Below are 19,748 nucleotides of genomic sequence, written 5' to 3'. Positions count from 1 at the left end.
AGTTAATGAATAATGGGATCCTGGAACAGAAAAAGGACATTATGTAAAAAAGGAAGGAACTCTGAATAAAGTATGGACTTTAGATAATAATGTATCAATATTTGTTTATTAATTGTGACATATGTACCATTCTAATGTAAAATGTTAACAACAGAGGTGCTCTTTATACTGTCTTCACAACTTTTCTGTAAATCTAAAACTATTCTAAAAGTTTGTTAAAAAAATTAATGAATAGCAATAAAAACCAAAAGATGGGAATTTATAAGGTCTGCCTTTGTGTACTCTACAGCTACAGCATATGGGCTAAAGGTGGATGTATCTTATTTATGAAAACCTAGAAATTTAGTTTCTATTTTTTTGATTGGTTTAGAAATAGAAGCTTATTATAGAAAGTCTTTTTTTCTAAACAAAAAGTTAAGAGTTTAAAAAAGCCCCCATGTTTTTAACACCCAGTTAGTCACTGTTACATTTGACATATTTTTTTTTATTGCTATTCAGTGCACTTACAAATTTTAACACTATTTTTATACACACTTTCTATTGTAGTGGGATAAAATCACCTATCATTTTATATCATGCTTTTTTCTACATGAAGAGGTAGTAGAGCCGAGTAAGGTTCACATGGGTTGAATCTCGCTCTCTGCATGTGATCATATAAACCAACTTCTCTGAGTCTCTGTAGCATCTGTAAAAACGGATAGTAAGTGAGACTATACCTGGAAAGCAGTTACTGTACTGTCCAGTATATCACTCTATAAATATTTTATAGCTATTTTGAGCTTACTATAATATTGTAAGCATTTTCCTGCCTTGTTCAAACTTCGTAAACATTTTTTATAACCAGAAGAAAACGGTTGTCATAACAATTTACACATCTTCAAAAGCAGTTTTCTCCTTCGTTATGGTCATAGGCCCAAGGTAGAAGAGAAGTCTGTCTCTGTGGACCACAGGTTAAGAACCTGTATTGTAGAAGACTAGAAAGTGGAAACTAAACAATTTTATCCTTCATACCACAGTTTTTAACAAATTGGGATAATGAGGTATTTTTGTGTTTTAGCATGATTTTTTTTTTCATTTAACATAGGCAAATATTTCCCTGTATTATTAAAAATCATTCTATTATGTGGTTATGCCACTATGTAGATATACTGTTATTTACTGCATGATTCACTTAATGTGAATAAATATTGTCACTGTAACAAATAATGCCTTAATGACAGCATCTCATTAAATTTTATTACATTTCATTTCAGACTGAGTCACAGATTATGAGGTTTCTTTTTAATTATTATTTATTTGTTTATTTGTAGAGTTGGGTTCCCACTATGCTGTTCAGGCTGGTCTCAAACTCTTAGGCTCGAGTGATCCTCCCAAAGTGCCAGGATTACAGGAATGAGCCACCACACCCAGCTGAGCTTTCTTTTTTAAATTAAAAAAAAATGTAAATAGACATTTTCAAATATAATGAATCCCCATGTGCCATCTCTCACCTTCAACAATAATCAACATTTTTGTCTTTCTTGTTTTTATGAGCGTTTAAAAATTGTCTCTTGATACATCACCAGATACCTGATCACAGATTTGCTTTCTGCAAATCTACATTTACTCCAGCAGTACGTGGAAATGCCCATTCTTTGCCACAGCCGAACAGCTCTAAATCTGTATTAATTTGATAAGCACATAGTAATGCATTGTTTCAGTTGTAGCTTATCTTCGGTTGCTGGTAAAGTTTAGTTTTTTTCAGGTCTTACCTACTTATGCTTCCCTTTGTGAATTGCCTGTTTAGGTCATTTGCCCACTTGCTATTGGGCTCATGTGTTTTCTGTTTTTATATGAGTTTATGTATTAGGTATGTTAATTTTATTTGTTCCAAGTGTTTAAAATTTTGTTTATGGTATTTTTGAGATATAGAAATTTTTTGTTTTTCGTAGTCAAATGTACCTATCTTTTTTCACATAGGCACTGTCCAAAAAATTGAATGACACGCATAATGAACTTAATGACATAAAGCAGAAGGTTCAAGATACGAATCTGGAGGTTAACAAGCTGAAGAACATATTAAAGTCTGAAGTATGTGTTTTTTTTTCTTTTTGCTCATGATACTTAGTTTTCACTGAGTTAATTTAGAATTGAGTATACTCAGAGGGACGGGTGAATCAAAGCTTTCTTCAACACATGGTAGATTTTAGTTTTGACAATGGTGGGTTAACTACATATTTAGAATGTTCAGAAAGATGCCTTGAGAATATGCCCCTTTTGTTTTGCGACTCTGCCACTCTAGACAAGCAGAATCTTCCTAATTGGATGATGGACGAAAGGCCAGAATCAACTTGACCTCACTTACAATGTAATTGAAAGTGGTGGGGTTTCCAATTACAGACCTCTGACAAAAGAAGTTCCACCTGATTATGTAGCAGATCAGAATTGATTACCCTGTTATAGGGCCATCTATTTTTTTAGGACCACAGGGCAGATGGTTCTCCTCACACTTCTCTGTTAGCAATCATTTGGCCAGGCACACGTATGTGACATCAGATGACTCCAATAAGTGTGGTTCACGTGTGGCAACTCAGGAATAAACAGGCAGCTTTACTGAGGATTTTAAATATGTCTATTAGTTAAAATATTGTCTAAAATTGAGGGAGAATGTTCCCATTAATGGTTTGAGTGGTATGTAGGTAACACTATACCTATTATAATAATCAGTCCACCTACACTATTTTATTTCATATCAGTCCACAAACACATCTTGAACATTTATTTATGGTATGCATAGTACTGTTAGGGGCTTTGAGACAGAAGAGAGTCTAAGGATTCCTGAATTGCAATCCTTGCTTTCAGGCAGCAAGCAGCCTGTGTAGGAAAAGCACGTGGTTTCCTACACTTCTTGATTTTAAGGTTCCAGCAATGTAATGCCATAAATGAACAGAAGGCTTTTTATTTATGCAGGCTGCTCAACCTCTCTGATTCTTCCCATCTGTAATCAGGAAGAACACCCAAGTGAGTGAGATAATTTAAAACACCTAGCACAGTGAGCCATCTGAATCTATTCTGGAATAGGTTAGAAATCAATAAATGAATATCCAGAGCAACATTTTTTTTTTTTTTTTGAGACAGGCTCACTGTGTTGCCAGGCTGGAGTACAGTGGTGCAATCTCGGCTCACTGAAACCTTTGCCTCCCAAGTTCAAGCAATTCTCCTGCCTCATGAGTAGCTGGGATTACAGCTAATTTTGCATTTTTAGTAGAGACAGGGGTTTCGCCATGTTAGCCAGTCTGGTCTCGAACTCCTGACCTGAAGTGATCCACCTGTCTCGGCCTCCCAAAGTACTGGGATTACAGGCATGAGCCATAGCACCCAGCCCAGAGCAACATTTAACATAGTAAGCTTTCAGCCAGTGTTAAACACTTCCCTTTATCTCTCTAGTCTGTTAGTAACATTACCTGAAATTCCACCATTAGGGATTAGAACTTTTAGATTCTAGAATTATATTTTCAGACATCACACATCAAGCTTCTTATGCTCAAGTGATCCTCCCACCTTGGCCTTCCAAAGTGCTGGGGATTTTAGCATCCTAGTATGAATTTATTTATGAGATTGCATAACACTGGATGGATACAGGCCCTGAGAGAATGAACCACAGATCCATTTTGATAGGGATAGACCATCAAGAAGTATGGAGTACTTCATTCATTCACTCATTCATGCAGTGTGCTAGGTGCTGGAGTGCCAGAGATGAAAAACAGAGAGGAAACAGAATGACTCCCAGGCAGTGGGCACAACGTGAGCAAAGGTGTAGGGGAAAAAGTAGGTCCTGTAGGTAGAGTAGCGTGTACAAGTGGATGATAAAGGAGAGGTAAGAAAGACCTTTGAACCCTATTTTCAGAAGCTTTTGTTAGAACTAAAACATGAAAGTTATTTAAGGATTACCTTTTAGGAAGTTTATTTTGGAAATGTCAAGAATAAACCAGAAGGGTAACAAAATTAGAAGTGAAGAGAGCAGTTAGAAGAGGTTGTAACCATAATTTAGGCTAGAAATGCAAAGGATTCCAGCTGAGGCCTTTGGAGTGTTGCAGTGAGACTTGTGGGTGGCCAGAGGGAGCTGTGGATACAGGGGAGGCACCATATTGAAGTAAAGAGATCCTGAAAGCAGGCAATAGAGAATCCCAAAGAACAGTTTCATTTTCTTTATAGTGTTGCCTCTCAGGCTCAACACTTCTCTGGCCTCTATGGGAGGATATGAAAAAGGGTAAAATATGCTTTCTGCTTGCCAAGAAGGAGGGAGCACTGGGTGGTTGGAGGACAGCAGAGACATTCTATGGAATCCCTTTTCCCTTTGAGCAATGTACTACCTGGTCACAGAACTAAATTTAATATAAAAATGGTTCCTATTTTAGAGAAATACAAGGCGTTATTGGGGAGGCTTCACATCCACACCTAACAACACAAAGCTGCAAGGCAGTTTTAAGTGAATGACATAGACAGTAAGTACTACACAAAAGGAGGGTAAAAATCAATGTGAATAAAATTCGTTTAAGTATATTGTACAAGCACCCTCCAAGTACATACTCCGTACACAACTATTATTGTTAGTACAATCATGGAAAACACGTATCAGGTTCCTACTGACACGTTCAGAGTATCTGAATCTTGAAAGCCAATAAGGTAGTTTCGTATATCGTTGACTGACACAGACTTGGCAAAGACCTTTCACGTCAGAGGCCACAAGGTGGCAATATTAGCTGAATTTCCACCAGTAATCATAATCGAGAGATGGCGTATCTGATTTGAAAGGAGTATTAATGAGACATTATTTATTGCAATTTGGTCATTTTATTTAGCCCAGGATTTCCGATAGGGATGTGCACTATTAACAGGAGAGAAAGAGATCTTTTAAATAATTAATTACCAAAATTACAACTAATTTTTTAGAATGAATTCACCATACCATAATAACATGTTTTTAAAAATAGCCTAATAATGATTACTTGGTCAATTATGTTGTTTGTGGAGCTGAATTTCTTCCCCTCCTTATTTCCCTACTAGAAATCAGACCCTACTTCAATTACTCTGCTCATGATAGAATTTTGAAAGTTTAAAAACTCTGGTTCTTATTGTATGCTCAATTTATACATGAATGCATATTTACAACTACTGTTTATTGGCATAGGTTTGATAGTTTACTTCTGAGCAATTTCAGGAAAGTTACTAGACTGGCAGGGAAAGTTACTAGACTAGCAGGTAAAAGATAATCGTAGAACAGTTCATGATCAAGATAATTAAGGCTGGGGCTATGAATAAAAGGCAGGCACCAGACAGGAAATTATCAGAAGTTGACACTTAAAATATGCAAGTACTCAGAAGCTCTGTAGCCAGCACAGCCCAGTAAATTGGTCAGGAACAAGGGAATACACCAATACGAAAGGCTAGAGACTCAGAAACCAGACCAGCAAGTAGTCAGTAAGCAGACATATGGGAAAAGCAGGCTGTGGAGGACTTTGAACAAAAGGAAATATAAGAACAAATTCATTCAGGTCTTGAAGAAAAGAGTAACTGACTTAAATTTACTATTTACTAGTGTTCACTGAGTGTCACTCAGGAGCCAGGGCATATCCTGATTGCACTGTCTTTGTTAATTACAGGATGACCTGTTTTCTGAACTAAGAGTATAGATGCATTTCCTCAGGGTTCTGTTACAAATGCTTCTCATGGCAAGTGAATTCCCAATGACTTGGAAAATAATGTTTAATTTTATCATATGTTGAACATTTTAAATGTTTTAAAGTAATAGCTAAAGTTTGCTTTTCAGGAATCTGAGAACCGGCAAATGATGGAACAACTTCGAAAAGCCAATGAAGATGCTGAAAACTGGGAAAATAAAGCCCGTCAATCAGAGGCAGATAACAATACCCTCAAACTGGAACTTATCACTGCCGAGGCAGAGGGTAACAGATTAAAAGAAAAAGTAGATTCCCTCAACAGGGAGGTTGAACAAGTAAGTTTGGAAAAATATGCTTATAATACATCCTGCATCATATTTAAGAGAGTTTTGTTTGGCCTTCCATAAAATAAATGTATGAACAAACACTAATCAATATAAGAATGTTAACCATTCTCCTTATACTTTGATTCTTCTACAATCTCTTAACTACCCTACATCCAGAACAATCATTAGCATTTGTTAAAATTAGAAACTATTTCAAACATACAAAAAAAAAGTGCAAAAAAGGTAACAAAACAGATAAACATATCCCCAGCTCCCACATGTAAGGATACTAACATTTTGCTGTATTTGCTTCAAATGTCTTCTTGTTTAAAGAAATAAAACATTACAGATAAAACTTATCTCATCCTTTTCCCTCCTACCTTCCTAATTGCTGGTGTGCATAACTGTCCTATCAGTGTGTCTAACTCCTTTGCATATGTTTATACTTTTTCTATAATCTTACACCCACAAATAACGTATAATGTTGTTTTGTATGTTTTGGTTTTTATTTAAGTGATAACAAACATAGTTGGAGATATTCATTTGCAACTTGCCCTCTTTGCTCAATATTATAATTTTGACACATCTACTTTGATATATATAGTGTACTGTTTTACTCAAACAGTTGCATATATTCATTGTATAAATATTTCCTTTTTAAAATTCATTCCCATATTGAAGGAAATTTAATTGTTTTTCACTTTTTTCTGTGATAAAACACTGCAAGAAACCTTTTACATTTCTCCTTGACTACATGTTTCCTTATATTTATGCCTGGAAGTGAATTTTAAAAAGCTATATGCCTGGAATAGATCCAAGATATGTGCAATTTCAACTCTTCTCTAAGTTTTTGTCAGATTGTTCTCTAAAGTGTCATTCTGCCGTTAGAAATCATGAGTTATTTTCTCAAATGCAAATCAATACTTGATATTGTCTGACAATTTTTTTCTATACTTTTTGTCTTGTGCTTCCTTGATTACAAGTAAAATTGAAGACCTTTTCATGTTTCTTAGCCATTTAGGATTCTTCTCTATGAACGTTTTCTTGAATTTCTTTGGAATGAAATTTTGGTAAACTTTGCCCATTTTTCTGTTGGGTAGCTTTTTTGGGTAACTTATCTTCTTCATATTGATTGATTGATTTTTTTTTTTTTTTTTGAGATGAAGTCTCGCTCTGTCACCAGGCTGGAGTGCGGTGGCGATCTCGGCTTACTGCAAGCTCCGCCTCCCGGGTTCAAGTGATTCTCCTGCCTCAGCCTCCCGAGTACCTGGGACTACAGGTGTGCATCACCCTGCCCAGCTAGGTTTTTTTTTTGTATGTTTAGTAAAGATGGGGGTTCACCATGTTGGCCACTATGGTCTCGATTTCTTGACCTCGTGATCCGCCCACCTCGGCCTCCCAAAGTGCTGGGATCACAGGCATGAGCCACCACGCTCTGCCTTCATATTGATTTTTAACAGAATTCTCTATATATTCTTGATGATAATCCTTTTAAAGATATTACAATTATCTTGTCCTTGTCTGTGGTTTGTCTTTTCACCTTCCTTGCAATATAAACAGGCATGTTAAGTTCTGATATACTCAGAATTATTATCAATCTTTTCCTATATAGTTTATAATGTTATGTCTTCTTTAAGAAATCCTATATAGTCCCAAGGCCAGAGAGATACTTTCCTATATTTTCATTTAAAAGTTCTTCTAGGTCGGGCGCAGTGGCTCACGCCTCTAATCCCAGCACTTTGAGAGGCCGAGGTGGGCAGATCACGAGGTCAGGAGATCGAGACCATCCTGGCTAACACGGTGAAACCCCGTCTCTACTAAAAATACAAAAAATTAGCCGGGCGAGGTGGCGGCGCCTGTAGTCCCAGCTACTCGGGAGGCTGAGGCAGGAGAATGGCGTGAACCCGGGAGGCAGAGCTTGCAGTGAGCCAAGATCGCGCCACTGCACTCCAGCCTGGGCCACAGAGCGAGACTCCGTCTCAAAAAAACAACAAAAAAGTTCTTGTAAATGTTTGAAAGTATGTGAAATTTTGACATTTACATTTAGGACTTTAACCTATTTGAGATTGATTTTGTGTAGTTTGAAGTAGATATGTAATTTTTATCTTTGTGAACAGATATCCATTATCCTTTCTTCTCTGAAATATGTCAAGTCTACTTTGTCATAAAAATAAGTTCCCATACATTCTGCCCCATTGGTCTGTTTATCCCTTTGTCAATAATACACTCTTGTAGCTACTATAATTTTATATTGAGTCTTGATATCTGGGAGAATTAATGTTCCCTCAAATTATTTTGACTGTACTTGGTCCTTATTAAACTGTCTCAAATGAATTTTAGAATCAATGTATCATATTTCGTGATTTTATATCTTTCTTCTTTTGTGTACATTGAAGACTGGAAATTTCTCTATATTTTTTTGGGTGCAGCCACCTGCAGCCCACAAGTTTTGAGGTAATGCTTTCATTGCCATTTTGTTTTTAATATCATCTAGTTTCGTTATGATTTATTTTTAATTACTAAAGTTTGTTTATTTGAGACAGAGTCTCACTCTGTTCCCAGGCTGGAGTGCAGTGGTACGATCATAGCTCACCACAGCCTCCAGCCCCTGGGCACAAGTGATCCACCTGTCTCAGCCTCCAAGTGGCTAACACTGCAAGTGTGAGCCACCACACCCAGCTAATTTTTAATTTTTTTGTAGCAATGGAGTCTTACTGTATTGCCCAGGTTGGTCTTGATCTCCTGGCCTCAAGCGATCCTCCCACCTCAACCTCCCAAAGTGCTGGGTTTAGAGGCATGAGCCAGCATACTTGGCCTGAAGTTTTAAAAAACCTTCCAATGTACAGGGGACTTGAGGTTATCCGTCTATTTTTACTTTCTTGTGTCTAATATCTTATTGTCTAATGTTTCCAATATTGTGATCAGATAAAATGGCTTGTGATAATTCTTTGCTATCTGCTAAGAATTGCTTAGTGGCAGATTATGTTATCAATATTTGATAATATTCTACATGACCTTGAAAAGCATCTGTGCTCACTTCTTGGTGGATGCATATATATGTGTTATATATATTTCCATATTAGATTAGGCTTGTTAATAGTGTCAGTCAAATCTTATAAATCCTTACTGTATTTGTATTCTTGATCTCTCAATTACTGAAAGACATGTTAAGATCTTCTGTAATTGTGGATTTGTTTATTTCTCTCTGAATGATTTTCTCACAGTTCTGGAGACTGGAAGTCTAAGATAACAGTGCCGGAAGGTTTGGTTTCTTCTGGAGCCTCTCTCCTTGGTCTGCAAATGTCTGCCTTCTTGCTACGTTCTTGCATGGCCTTTCTTCTGTGCATGCACATCTTCGGTGTCTCTCCTTATTCTTATAAGGACAGCAGTCATGTTGGGTTAGGATCCTGTCCTTATAACCCCATTTATTTAACCTTAATTACCTCTTTAAAGGCCCTGTCTCCAAATAGAGTCACCCTGGGGGATTAGGGTTCAACGTATGAATTTGGAGGGGACGCAGTTTTGTCCATAACAGGTTGTTTCTAGTTTTTGGCCATGAGGAATATAGTATCTGTGAACATTGTGTTCAAGTCTATGTGCGCATGTAAGTTTTCATTTTTCTTGGATAAATAACTAGGAGTGGAATTGCTGGATTATATGGTAAGTATGCTTAACTTTGTAAAAACCTGACAAATTGAATAAATAATATCTAGTATTTGATAGTACAACAGGGTGACTATAGTCAATAGTAATTTATTGTACATTTAAAAATGACTAAAAGTATAATTGTATTATTTGTAACACAAAGGATAAATGCTGGAGGAGATGGAGACAAAAAACAAACAAGAAACCAAAGTGGTTGCATCACTGTACACTCCCACTTGCACTGTGTGATGGTTCGAGTTGCTCTAAATCTTCTTCTCCCACACTTGGTATTGTTAATAGATGAATAAGGTTGTCACATTAGTATTTTAGTTTGCCTTTTCCTCATGACAAATGATGTTGAATAGCTTTTCACATGCTTATCGGTCATGAATCTATCTTCTTTTGTGAGATAGCTGTTCAGATCTATTGCCTATCTTTTTATTGGCATGTTTATCTTCTTGTTATTAAGTTGTAGTTATTTTTTGAACATTTTAAATTTTGGATATTTTCTCCCAGTCGTTGGTTTGCCTTTCTGTTTTCTTAATAAAATCATTCTAAGAACAGAAGTTTTACTTCTGTTTTTGATGAAGTCCAGTTTACCAATTTTCTTTTTATACTTTGTACTTCTGTATCCTGATAAATCTTTGCATGCACCAAGGTGCATAGACTTTTTTTAGAAATTTTATATTTTTAGATTTTATGTTTAGATCTGTGCTACAATCGAATTAATACTTGTGTATGATGTAAGGGAAGGGTCAAGGTTCATTTTTTCCCATACAGATACGAAGTCATCCAGCACCACTTATTGAAAAGACTTATTTCATCATTGAATTGTCTACAACATTTTCACAAAAATCAAATGATCATATATGTGTGGATCTGTTTCTGTCCTCTCTTCTGGGTATACATCTATCCTTAGCCAGTAACCCAGTGACTTGATTAATATATCTTTATGGTAGATCTTGAATGAGTTAGTTAAGTCCTCCAAATGTGTTCTTTTCCCCAAACGTTTGGCTACTATGGTTCCTCTGCATTTCCACATACATTTAGAATGATCATATCATTTTCTACAGAAAAAAAACCCTACTTGGGGTTTGATTAGCATTATTTTGAATATACAGATCAGTCTGGGAAGAGTTGAGATTTTAACAATATTGAGTCTTCCAATCCATAAACATAGTGTATCCACTCATTTATTTATTTAGGTACAGGTCTTTTATTTCTCTGAACAATGTTTTGTACTTTTCAGTGTACAGCTATTAAATATATTTTGTTAAATGTATCCCATATTATCTCATGGGTTTTTTTATGGCTCTTATAGAATATCTCATGAGTTTTTACAATGCCGTTGTAAAAATGATATTTTATTCTTGAATTTTTTGTTCCAGGTTTTGATAGCCTATACACAAAAGTAGAATAGAATTTTGTGACCTTTTATTCTGTAACATTGCTTAAATTCAATGTTTTAGTCCTAGTAGGTTTTTGTAGATTTTAAAAGGATTTTCTACATATGCAATTATGACCTAAATATATAAAGATAGTTTTACTGCTTCTCTTTTACTCTTCTCAGAATGCCCTTTTCTTCTGCCTAGTACTTCAGACATCAGGATTGAATAAAAGTGGTGAGAGTGGATATTTTTTTGCCTCATATATAGCCATAAGGGAATAGGACTCAGTGTTTCATCTTTGAATATGATATTAGCTGCAGGTTTTTTGTAGAAGCTTTTTTTTTTACTTTTTTTGATATGGAGTCTCGCTCTGTTGCCCAAGCTGGGGTGCAGTGGCGTGATCTCGGCTCACTGCAGCCTCTGCCTCCCGGGATCAAGGGATTCTCCCACCTCAGCGTCCCGGTAGGTGGGAATACAGGAGTGTGCCACCATGCCTAGCTAATTTTTGCATTTTTTGTAGAAACGGGGTTTCATCGTGTTGGCCAGGCTTGTAGAAGCATTTTGTCAAGTTGAAAACATTCCCTTTTCTTGCAAGTTTCCTTAAAGTTGTGTCTGTGTGGGGGGGGTGTGTGTGTGTGTGTATGTGTGTGTGTGTTTCCACCAAGACTGAGTCTTGCTCTGTCGCCCAGGCTGGAATGCAGTGGCACAATCTTGGCTTACTGCAACCTCCACCTCCCAGGTTCAGGTAATTCTCCTGTCTCAGCCTCCTGAGTAGCTGGGATTACAGGCGCCCACCACCGTGCATGGCTAATTTTTTTTTTTTTTGTATTTTTAATAGAGACAGGGTTTCGACATGTTGGCCAGGCTGGTCTCAAACTCCTGACCTCAGGTGATCTGCCCACGTTGGCCTCCCAAAGTGCTGGGATTACAGGCATGAGCCATCACGCCTGGCGCAAGTTTACTTAGAGTTTGTATCATGAATGGGTATAAAATTTTATCAAATGCTTTTTCTAAAGCTATTGAGATGGTCATATCACTTTTATTTTTTAGTTTGTTAAACTGGTTAATACATTGCTTTAAAAAATATATTCCTGGATAGTAGGTCATGGTGGTTTTGATTTTTGTTGAGACAGGTTCTAGCTGTGTCACCCAGGCTGCACTCGTGGTACCAAGTCATGATGTATTTTCAAAAATACATTATTAGATTGCATATATATATATATTTTGGTTTTTTGAGATGGGGTCTTACTCTGTCACCCAGCCTAGAGTGCACTGGTGTGCTCTCAGCTCACTGCAATCTCCATCTCCTGGGTTCAAGCAATTCTCCTGCCTCAGCCTCCCGAGTAGCTGGGATTATAGGCGCCCGCCACTATGCACAGCAATTTTTTTGTATTTTTAGTAGAGACAGGGTTTCACCATGTTGGCCACACTGGTCTCGAACTCCTGACCTCATGATTCGCCCGCCTCGGGCTCCCAAAGTGCTGGGAGTACAGGTGCGAGCCACCTCGCCCAAGAGGATTTCTTATATCTTAAGTCATTTTAGTAATTTGTGTTTTGCTAGGATTTGCCTATTTCATCTAAGTTGTCAAATTTGTAGGCAAATTTATTCTTACTTTGTAGTTACATTCCTTTTTGCATTCCTGTTATTGGTAATTTGTAGCATTTCTCTATTGTCTTCATCAGTCTAGCCAGAAGTTTATCATTTATGTTTATCTTTCCAAAGAAGGAGTATTAATTTCATTGATTTTTCTCTATTAATGAACTAGTTTTCTATTTCATTGATTTCTTCTCTTTATTATTTCTTTCCTTCTAAATAATGTGTTTAATTTTCTCTTCCTATTTTAATGTAGGTGCTTATAGGTCATTGGTTTTAGCCCATTCTTCTTTTCCAAACATTTAAGGTATGTATTTTCCCCTACACAGTGCTTTAGCTGTATTCTACATATTTTTTGTATTGCTATTTTTGTGATAGCTATATTGAGAATAATTAACATGCCATATAGTTTATCCACTTAAAGTATATAATTTAATAGTGTTTAGATGTTTGTAGGGTTGTGCAGTGATCACCACAATCAATTTTAGAACATTTTCATCACTTCAAAAAGAATCACTGTACCTTTTATCACCACCAAACCCTCCATTTCAGTCTTTGATGCATTTTTAGTTCATTTTTTTTCACATGGTGTGAAGTAAGGGTCCAAATTCATTCTTTTGCATATGTCTATCCAGTTATCTTAGTAACATTTGTTGAAAAGACCATTTCTCCCTGCACCACCCCACCCCACTCCCGAGTTTGAATGGTTTTGGCGCCTCTATCAAAAATCAATAGATCATAGACACATGGGCTTCTTCTAGACTCTTAATTCTATTTCATTGTTCTATATGTCTGTCCTTATGTCAGTACCACACTGGCATAATTACTATTGCTTTGTAGTAGGTTTTGAAACAGAAAAGTGAAAGTCTTCCTGCTTTGTTTTCATTTTTTCAAGATTCTTTGGCTATTCTGAATCTTTTGAATATTCATATAAATTTTAGTTTCAGCTTGTCAATTTCTACAAGGAAACCACCTGTGATTCTGATAGAGACCATGCTGAGCTGGTAGATCAATTTGGGGAATATAGCTATCTTAACAATATTAAGTCTTCTGACCCATGACCATGAGGTGTGGTTTCATTTATTAGATCTTTAATTTCTTTCAACAATATTTTGTTGTTTTCAGAGTATAAGTTAGGTCTTATTGTGTTAATTTTATTCTTAAGTATTTTATTATTTAGAATGCATCTGTAAATGGAATTGTTTTATTTTTATTTTCAGATTCTCCATTGCAAGTGTATAAAAATACAATGATTTTTGTATATCGATCTTGTATCCTGCAACCTTGCTGAACTTATTTATTAAGTCTAAAAGTTTTTAGCGAATGCCTTAGGATTTTCTATATCTGTCACCTGGGTTGGAGGATTTTCTGTATCTAAGATCATGTCATCTGTGAATAGAGATAGTTTTTACTTTTTCCTTTCCAATCTGGATGCCTTTTATTTTATTTTCTTGCCTAATTACCCTGACTAGAACTTCTAGTACACTGTTGAATAGAAGGGGCCAGAAAGGGCATCCTTGTTGCTGATTTTAGGGGGAAAGCATTTCATCTTTTACCATCAAGTATGATGTTAGCTGTTGGTTTTTTATAGATACCCTTTATGATATTGAAGAAATTTCCTTCTATTCCTACTTTGGAGAGTGTATTTATCAAAAAGGGTCTTGGATTTTGTCAAATGCTTTTTGTGTATCTATTGAGATGATCATATAGTTTTTCTTTATTTTATAGATATGGGGTATTATATTAATTGACTTTCATATGCTAAGCCAACTTTGCATTTTTTGATAAATTTCACTTGGTCATGGTATATAATTATTTTTTGTGTTGCTAGATTTGGTTTTCTAGTTTTTTTTGTGAAGGATTTTTTGTATTTCTAGGAGTGTCTGTAATTTTCATTTCTTGTAATGTGTTGTCTGTTTTTAATATCAGAGTGAGACTGGCCTCATAGAATGAGTTAGAAAATGTTTCCTCCTCTTCCGTTTTTCAAAACAGTGTGTATGGAATTGGCATTGATTCTTCTTTAAACGTTTGGTAAAATTTACCACTAAAGCCATCTTATAGAGAAGTTTTATGGGAAGTTTTAAAATTACTTCTTTATGGGCAGTGTTAAATTTACTAATCAATTTCTTTGTTGTTATAGATCTATACAGATAGTCTATTTTTCATGAGACAGTTTTGCTAGTTTGTGCTTTCTAGGAATTTGTTCATTTCATCCAAGATATTTAATTTATTGGCATACAGTTGTTTATAGTATATTTTTATAATCTTTTTTACTTCAGTAAGGTCACATTACTACTAATGCAGTGTGTAAGGATTGCATTACTACATTATTTCATTTCTGATTCTGTTGCGTGTTTTTTTCTAGATCAATCTAGCTACAAACTTGTCAATTTAGTTCATCTTTTCAGAAACTAACTTGGTTACTTGGTTGTGTTGACTATTGTTATTTCCTTTTTTTTGAGACAAAGTCTTGCTCTGTCACCTAGGCTGGAGTGCAGTGGCCTGATCTCAGCTCACTGCAAGCTCCGCCTCCCAGGTTCACGCCATTCTCCTGCCTCAGCCTCTGGAGTAGCTGGGACTACCGGTGCCCACCGCCATGCCTGGCTAATTTTTTCGTATTTTTAGTAGAGACGGGGTTTCACCATATTAGCCAGGATGGTCTCGATCTCCTGACCTCGTAATTCGCCTTCCTCGGCCTCCCAAAGTGCTGGGATTACAGGCGTGATCCACCGCACCTGGCCGACTATTGTTATTTTCTTTATTTCAGTACTTTCTTTTCTTTTCTTTCTTTTTTTTTTGTTAATTGGATACAGTGTCTTGCTCTGTTTCCCAGGCTGGAATGCAGTGGTGCTCACTGCAGCCTTGACCTCCTGGGCTCAAGTGATCTTCCCACCTCAGCCTTCCAAAGTGTTGGGATTACAGGTGTGAGCTACTCTGCCTGGTTGTTTCATTAATTTCTTTCTCTCTCTCTCTCTCTCTGGCAGTAGGAACTCTGCCTGACTTTATTCCCCCACCAGTTTTATTAAGGTATAATCTACCAAATAAAAAATGGTATTTATTTACAGTGTACAATGTGATATTTTAATATATGTATAAATTGTGAAATGATTAAATCAAACTAATTAACATATCCAGCACCTCATATGCTTGCCTCTTTTTTTTTTTTTTTTTTTTTTTTTTTTTTTTTTTTTTTTTTGTGGTGAGAACATTTAAGATCTATCCTCTTAGTAATTTTCAAACATACGGTACATTGTTGTTAACTATTGTCCCCGAAACTTATTCTTTCTGTCTAACCGAAACTTTCTCTCACCTCATCCTGCCCTATCAGCTCCAGGTAACCACCATTCTACCCTCTGCTTCTATGAGTTCAACTGCTTTACATTCCACGTGTAAGTGAGATCAGTGTTTGTCTTACTGTGCCTGGCTTATCTCACTTAGCATAATGAACCTCTAGGGTCATCCATGTGTTCACAAATGTCAGGATTTCTGTATTTTTAAGGCTGAATAGTATTTCATTGTGTATCTATATTCCACAAGTTTGCTATCCATTCAGCCACTGATGGACACTTAGGTTGATTCCATATCTTGGCTATTGTAAATAATGCAGTGCACATGGGAACACAGGTATCTCTTTGACATACTGACTTCATTTCCTTTGGATTTATATCCAGAAGTGGGATTGCTGGGTTATATAGTAGTTCTGTTTTTAATTTTTAAAGACACTTTTGTGCTGTGTCCCATAATGGCTAAACTAATTTACATTCCCATCAATGGTGTACAAGGGGTTCCTTTTCTCCATATCCTCACCAACATTTATCTTTCATCTTTCTTGTAGTAGCCATTCCAATAGGTGTGAGGTGATTTTCTTCGCATTTCTCTAATAATTAGCAATGTTGCCCTAATGACTATCAATGTCGAGTGTTTTTTCACATACCTGTTGGCCAGTTGTGAAAAAATGACTTCTTTTGAGAAATGTCTATTCAGGCTCTTTGCCCATTTTTAAATTGGGTTATTTGTTTTCTTCCTACTGAGTTCCTTGTATATTTTGAATATTAAGCCCTTATCAGCCATTTGGTTTACAAATTTTTTTCCCATTTTGTAGATTTTCTCTTCACACTTTTCTTTGTTGTGCAGAAGCTTTTTACGTTGATCCAACCCCATTTCTCTATTTTCTCTTTTGAAGCCTATGCTTTTGGAGTTATATCCAAAACAATCACTATGCTGGTCAATGTCAAGAAGCATTTCCTCTCCATTTTCTTCTAGTAGTTTTACCGTTTCAGGTCTTACATTTAAGTCTTTAATCCATTATGAGTTGATTTTGTATATGGTGAAATAGGGTCCAATCTCATTCTTCTCCACAGGCAGTGTTCCCAGTATCATTTGCAGAGATCGTCCTTTCTCCACTGCATGTTCTTGGCACCTTTGTCAAAGGTCAATTGACTGTAAATGAATGGATTTATTTTTCAGCTCTCTATTCTGTTCCATTGGTCTCTATGTCTGCTTTTTATGGCATTACCATTCTGTTTTGATTACTATTGTTTTGTAGTGTATTTTGAAATCAGGTAGTGTGATGCCGCCAACTTTGTTCTTTTTGCTCAAGCTTGCTTTGTCTAAAGGGTGTATTGTGGTTCCATATGAATTTTAGGATTTTTTTTCTATTTCTATAAAAATGCTCTTGGAATTTTGATAGGGATTACATTGAATCTGTAGATTGCTTTGGGTAGTATGAACATTAACAATATCAATTCTTCTGATCTGTAAACGTGGAATATCTTTCCTTTTATTTGTGTCTTCTTCAATTTCTTTTATCAGTGTTTTATAGTTTTCAGTGAACAGATATCATCTTTTTTCTTATGCTATTTTAAATGGGATTGTTTTATTGATTTCAATTCTGCCAGTGTGTAGAAACATTACTGATCTTTGTATGTTGTTGATTTTGTATCCTAAAATTTAGTGAATTTTTTAGTTCTAACCTTTTTTTGTTGGAGCTTTTCACCACTGAGTATGATGTTAACTGTGGGCTTGTCATATATATTCTTTATTGTGTTGAGGTACATACTTTCTATACGTGGTTTCTTTAGAGTTTTTTATGTTTATTATGAAAGGATGTTGAAGTTTGTTGAATGCATTTTCTACATGTGTTGAGATTATCATTTGATTTTTATCCTTCATTCTGTTAATGTGGCCTTTCATATGGATTGATGTGTATATGTTGAACCATCCTTGCATCTCAGGGATAAATCCTACTTGATTATAGTATATGATCCTTTTAACATGTTATCCAGTTTTGTTTGCTAGTATTGTTTTTTGCAAATTTTTGAATTTGTATTTAGCAAGAATATTGACATGTAGTTTCCTTGTAGAAAATGTGTAGAAAACATTGTCTTGCTCTGGTATCATGATAATGCTGACCTCTAAAAATGAATTTGGAAGTCTTCCCCTCTTTTCAATTTTTTGGAAGAATTTGAGGATTGGTGGTAATTCTTTAAATGCTTAGTAGAATTCACCCATGAAGCCATCTGGTCTTTTTTTTTTTGGATGTGAGATTTTTTTTAAAAAAACAACCAATCTTAACTATCAGGAATACACTATTTATTTATTTAATCTTTGAGACAAGGTCTGGTTGTGTCCCCCAGGCTGGAGTGCTGTGGTGCCATCGAGGCTCACTGCAATCTCCGTCTCTCAGGCACAAAGCATTCCCCTACCTCAGCCTCCCAAGCAGCTGGGACTACAAGTGCACGCCACTATGCTCAGCTAATTTTTGTATTTTTGGTAGAGATGGGCATGTTGTCCAGGCTGATCTTGAACTCCTGAGCTCAAGCGATCCACCTGCCTTAGCCTCCCAAAGTGCTGGGATTACAGGCATGAGCCACTGCACCTGGCCAGATTTATTTTTATTACTGATTTAATCTCCTTACTTGCTTTGGTCTCTTTAGACTTAAAAAAATTTTTTTTCGTGATTCAGTCTTTGTAGGTTGTATATTTCTAGGAATTGTCCGTTTCTTCTACGTTATCCAATTTGTTGGCATATAATTGTTCATAGTAGTCGCTTATGATCCTTTGTATTTCTTGCGTCTCTTCTTTCATTTATAAATGTATTTATTTGAGACTTCATTTTTTCTTAGTTTGGCTAAAGTTTTCTCAGTTTTGTTTATGTTTTCAGAAATCAACTCTTAGTTTCATTGATATTTTCTATTTTTCATTGATATTTCTATTTCTTTATTATTATAATTTCTGCTCTAATCTTTATATTTTTATTTCTTCTTCCTTTTGCTTGCTTTAGATTTTGTTTGCCTTTCTTTTTTAGTGTCTTCAGAAGTTAGGTTGTTGATTTGAGATTTTTTTTCTTTTTAAAGATACTGTATTAATTTTCTTCTAAGCACTGCTTTAGCGGCATCTCATAAGTTTAGATATGTTGTATGTTCATTTTAAGTCATCTCAAAGTATTTTCCAATTTTCCTTTTGATTTCTTCTTTGTTCTGTTGGTTATTTTGGACTATGTTTTTTATTTCCACATATTTGTGAGTTTTCCCTTTTTTTTCTGTTATTCATTTCTAATTTAATCTCATTATTATGGTTGGAAAACATACTTTATATTTTTACAGTTTTAAAAAAATTCTTGATTTTGTTGTATTGTCCAGTGTCGTGTCTATTCTAGAGAATGTTTCATGTGCACTTGAAAAAAATGTGTATTCTACTTTGTTTGATGAAGTGATCTATAGATATCTGCTAGGCCTGATTGGTTTATAATGTTGTTTAAATCTTCTGTTTACCTGTTATCTTTTGCCTTATTGTGGTAACATTATTGTAAGTGAGGTATTGAAGTCTGAATATTAGCATTGAATTTTATCATTTTCCCTTCATTTCTGTCAGTTTTTGGTTCATTTACTTAGTGATTTGTTACTGAGTTCATATATACATATATTCTTATGCATTTCTGATGGATTGACCCTTGACCCTTGTAAAATGTCCTTCTTTATGTCTAGTAACATCTTTTAAAAGTCTGTTTTCTCTGATATTATCATAACCACTTCAGCTTTCTTATGTTGCTCTTTGCATGATACATTTTTTATCCTTTTAGTTTCAATCTATTTTACTTTGAAACTAAAGTGTGTCCCTTATAGACAGCATATAG

The 19,748-nt window shown here is 35.6% G+C and overlaps 2 protein-coding genes across 10 annotated transcripts in view; both read left to right on the top strand.

The window, feature by feature from the left end:
• LOC126934347 (cytochrome c oxidase assembly factor 5) overlaps positions 1–19,748 on the top strand; it is a 521,053-nt gene that overhangs the window by 18,765 nt on the left and 482,540 nt on the right. The window lies entirely within an intron of this gene.
• TSGA10 (testis specific 10) overlaps positions 1–19,748 on the top strand; it is a 149,937-nt gene that overhangs the window by 70,915 nt on the left and 59,274 nt on the right. For all 9 annotated transcript variants that reach the window (XM_050755077.1, XM_050755078.1, XM_050755076.1 and 6 more), the window contains 2 exons: positions 1,960–2,070; positions 5,810–5,995. In XM_050755077.1, coding sequence (XP_050611034.1) covers positions 1,960–2,070; positions 5,810–5,995 — 297 coding nt within the window. The remainder of the gene's footprint in view (positions 1–1,959; positions 2,071–5,809; positions 5,996–19,748) is intronic.

The sequence above is a fragment of the Macaca thibetana genome, chromosome 13 (assembly GCF_024542745.1).
Source record: "Macaca thibetana thibetana isolate TM-01 chromosome 13, ASM2454274v1, whole genome shotgun sequence".
Taxonomy (NCBI): Eukaryota; Metazoa; Chordata; class Mammalia; order Primates; family Cercopithecidae; genus Macaca; species Macaca thibetana.
This window is presented reverse-complemented; position numbering and strand designations above follow the sequence as displayed.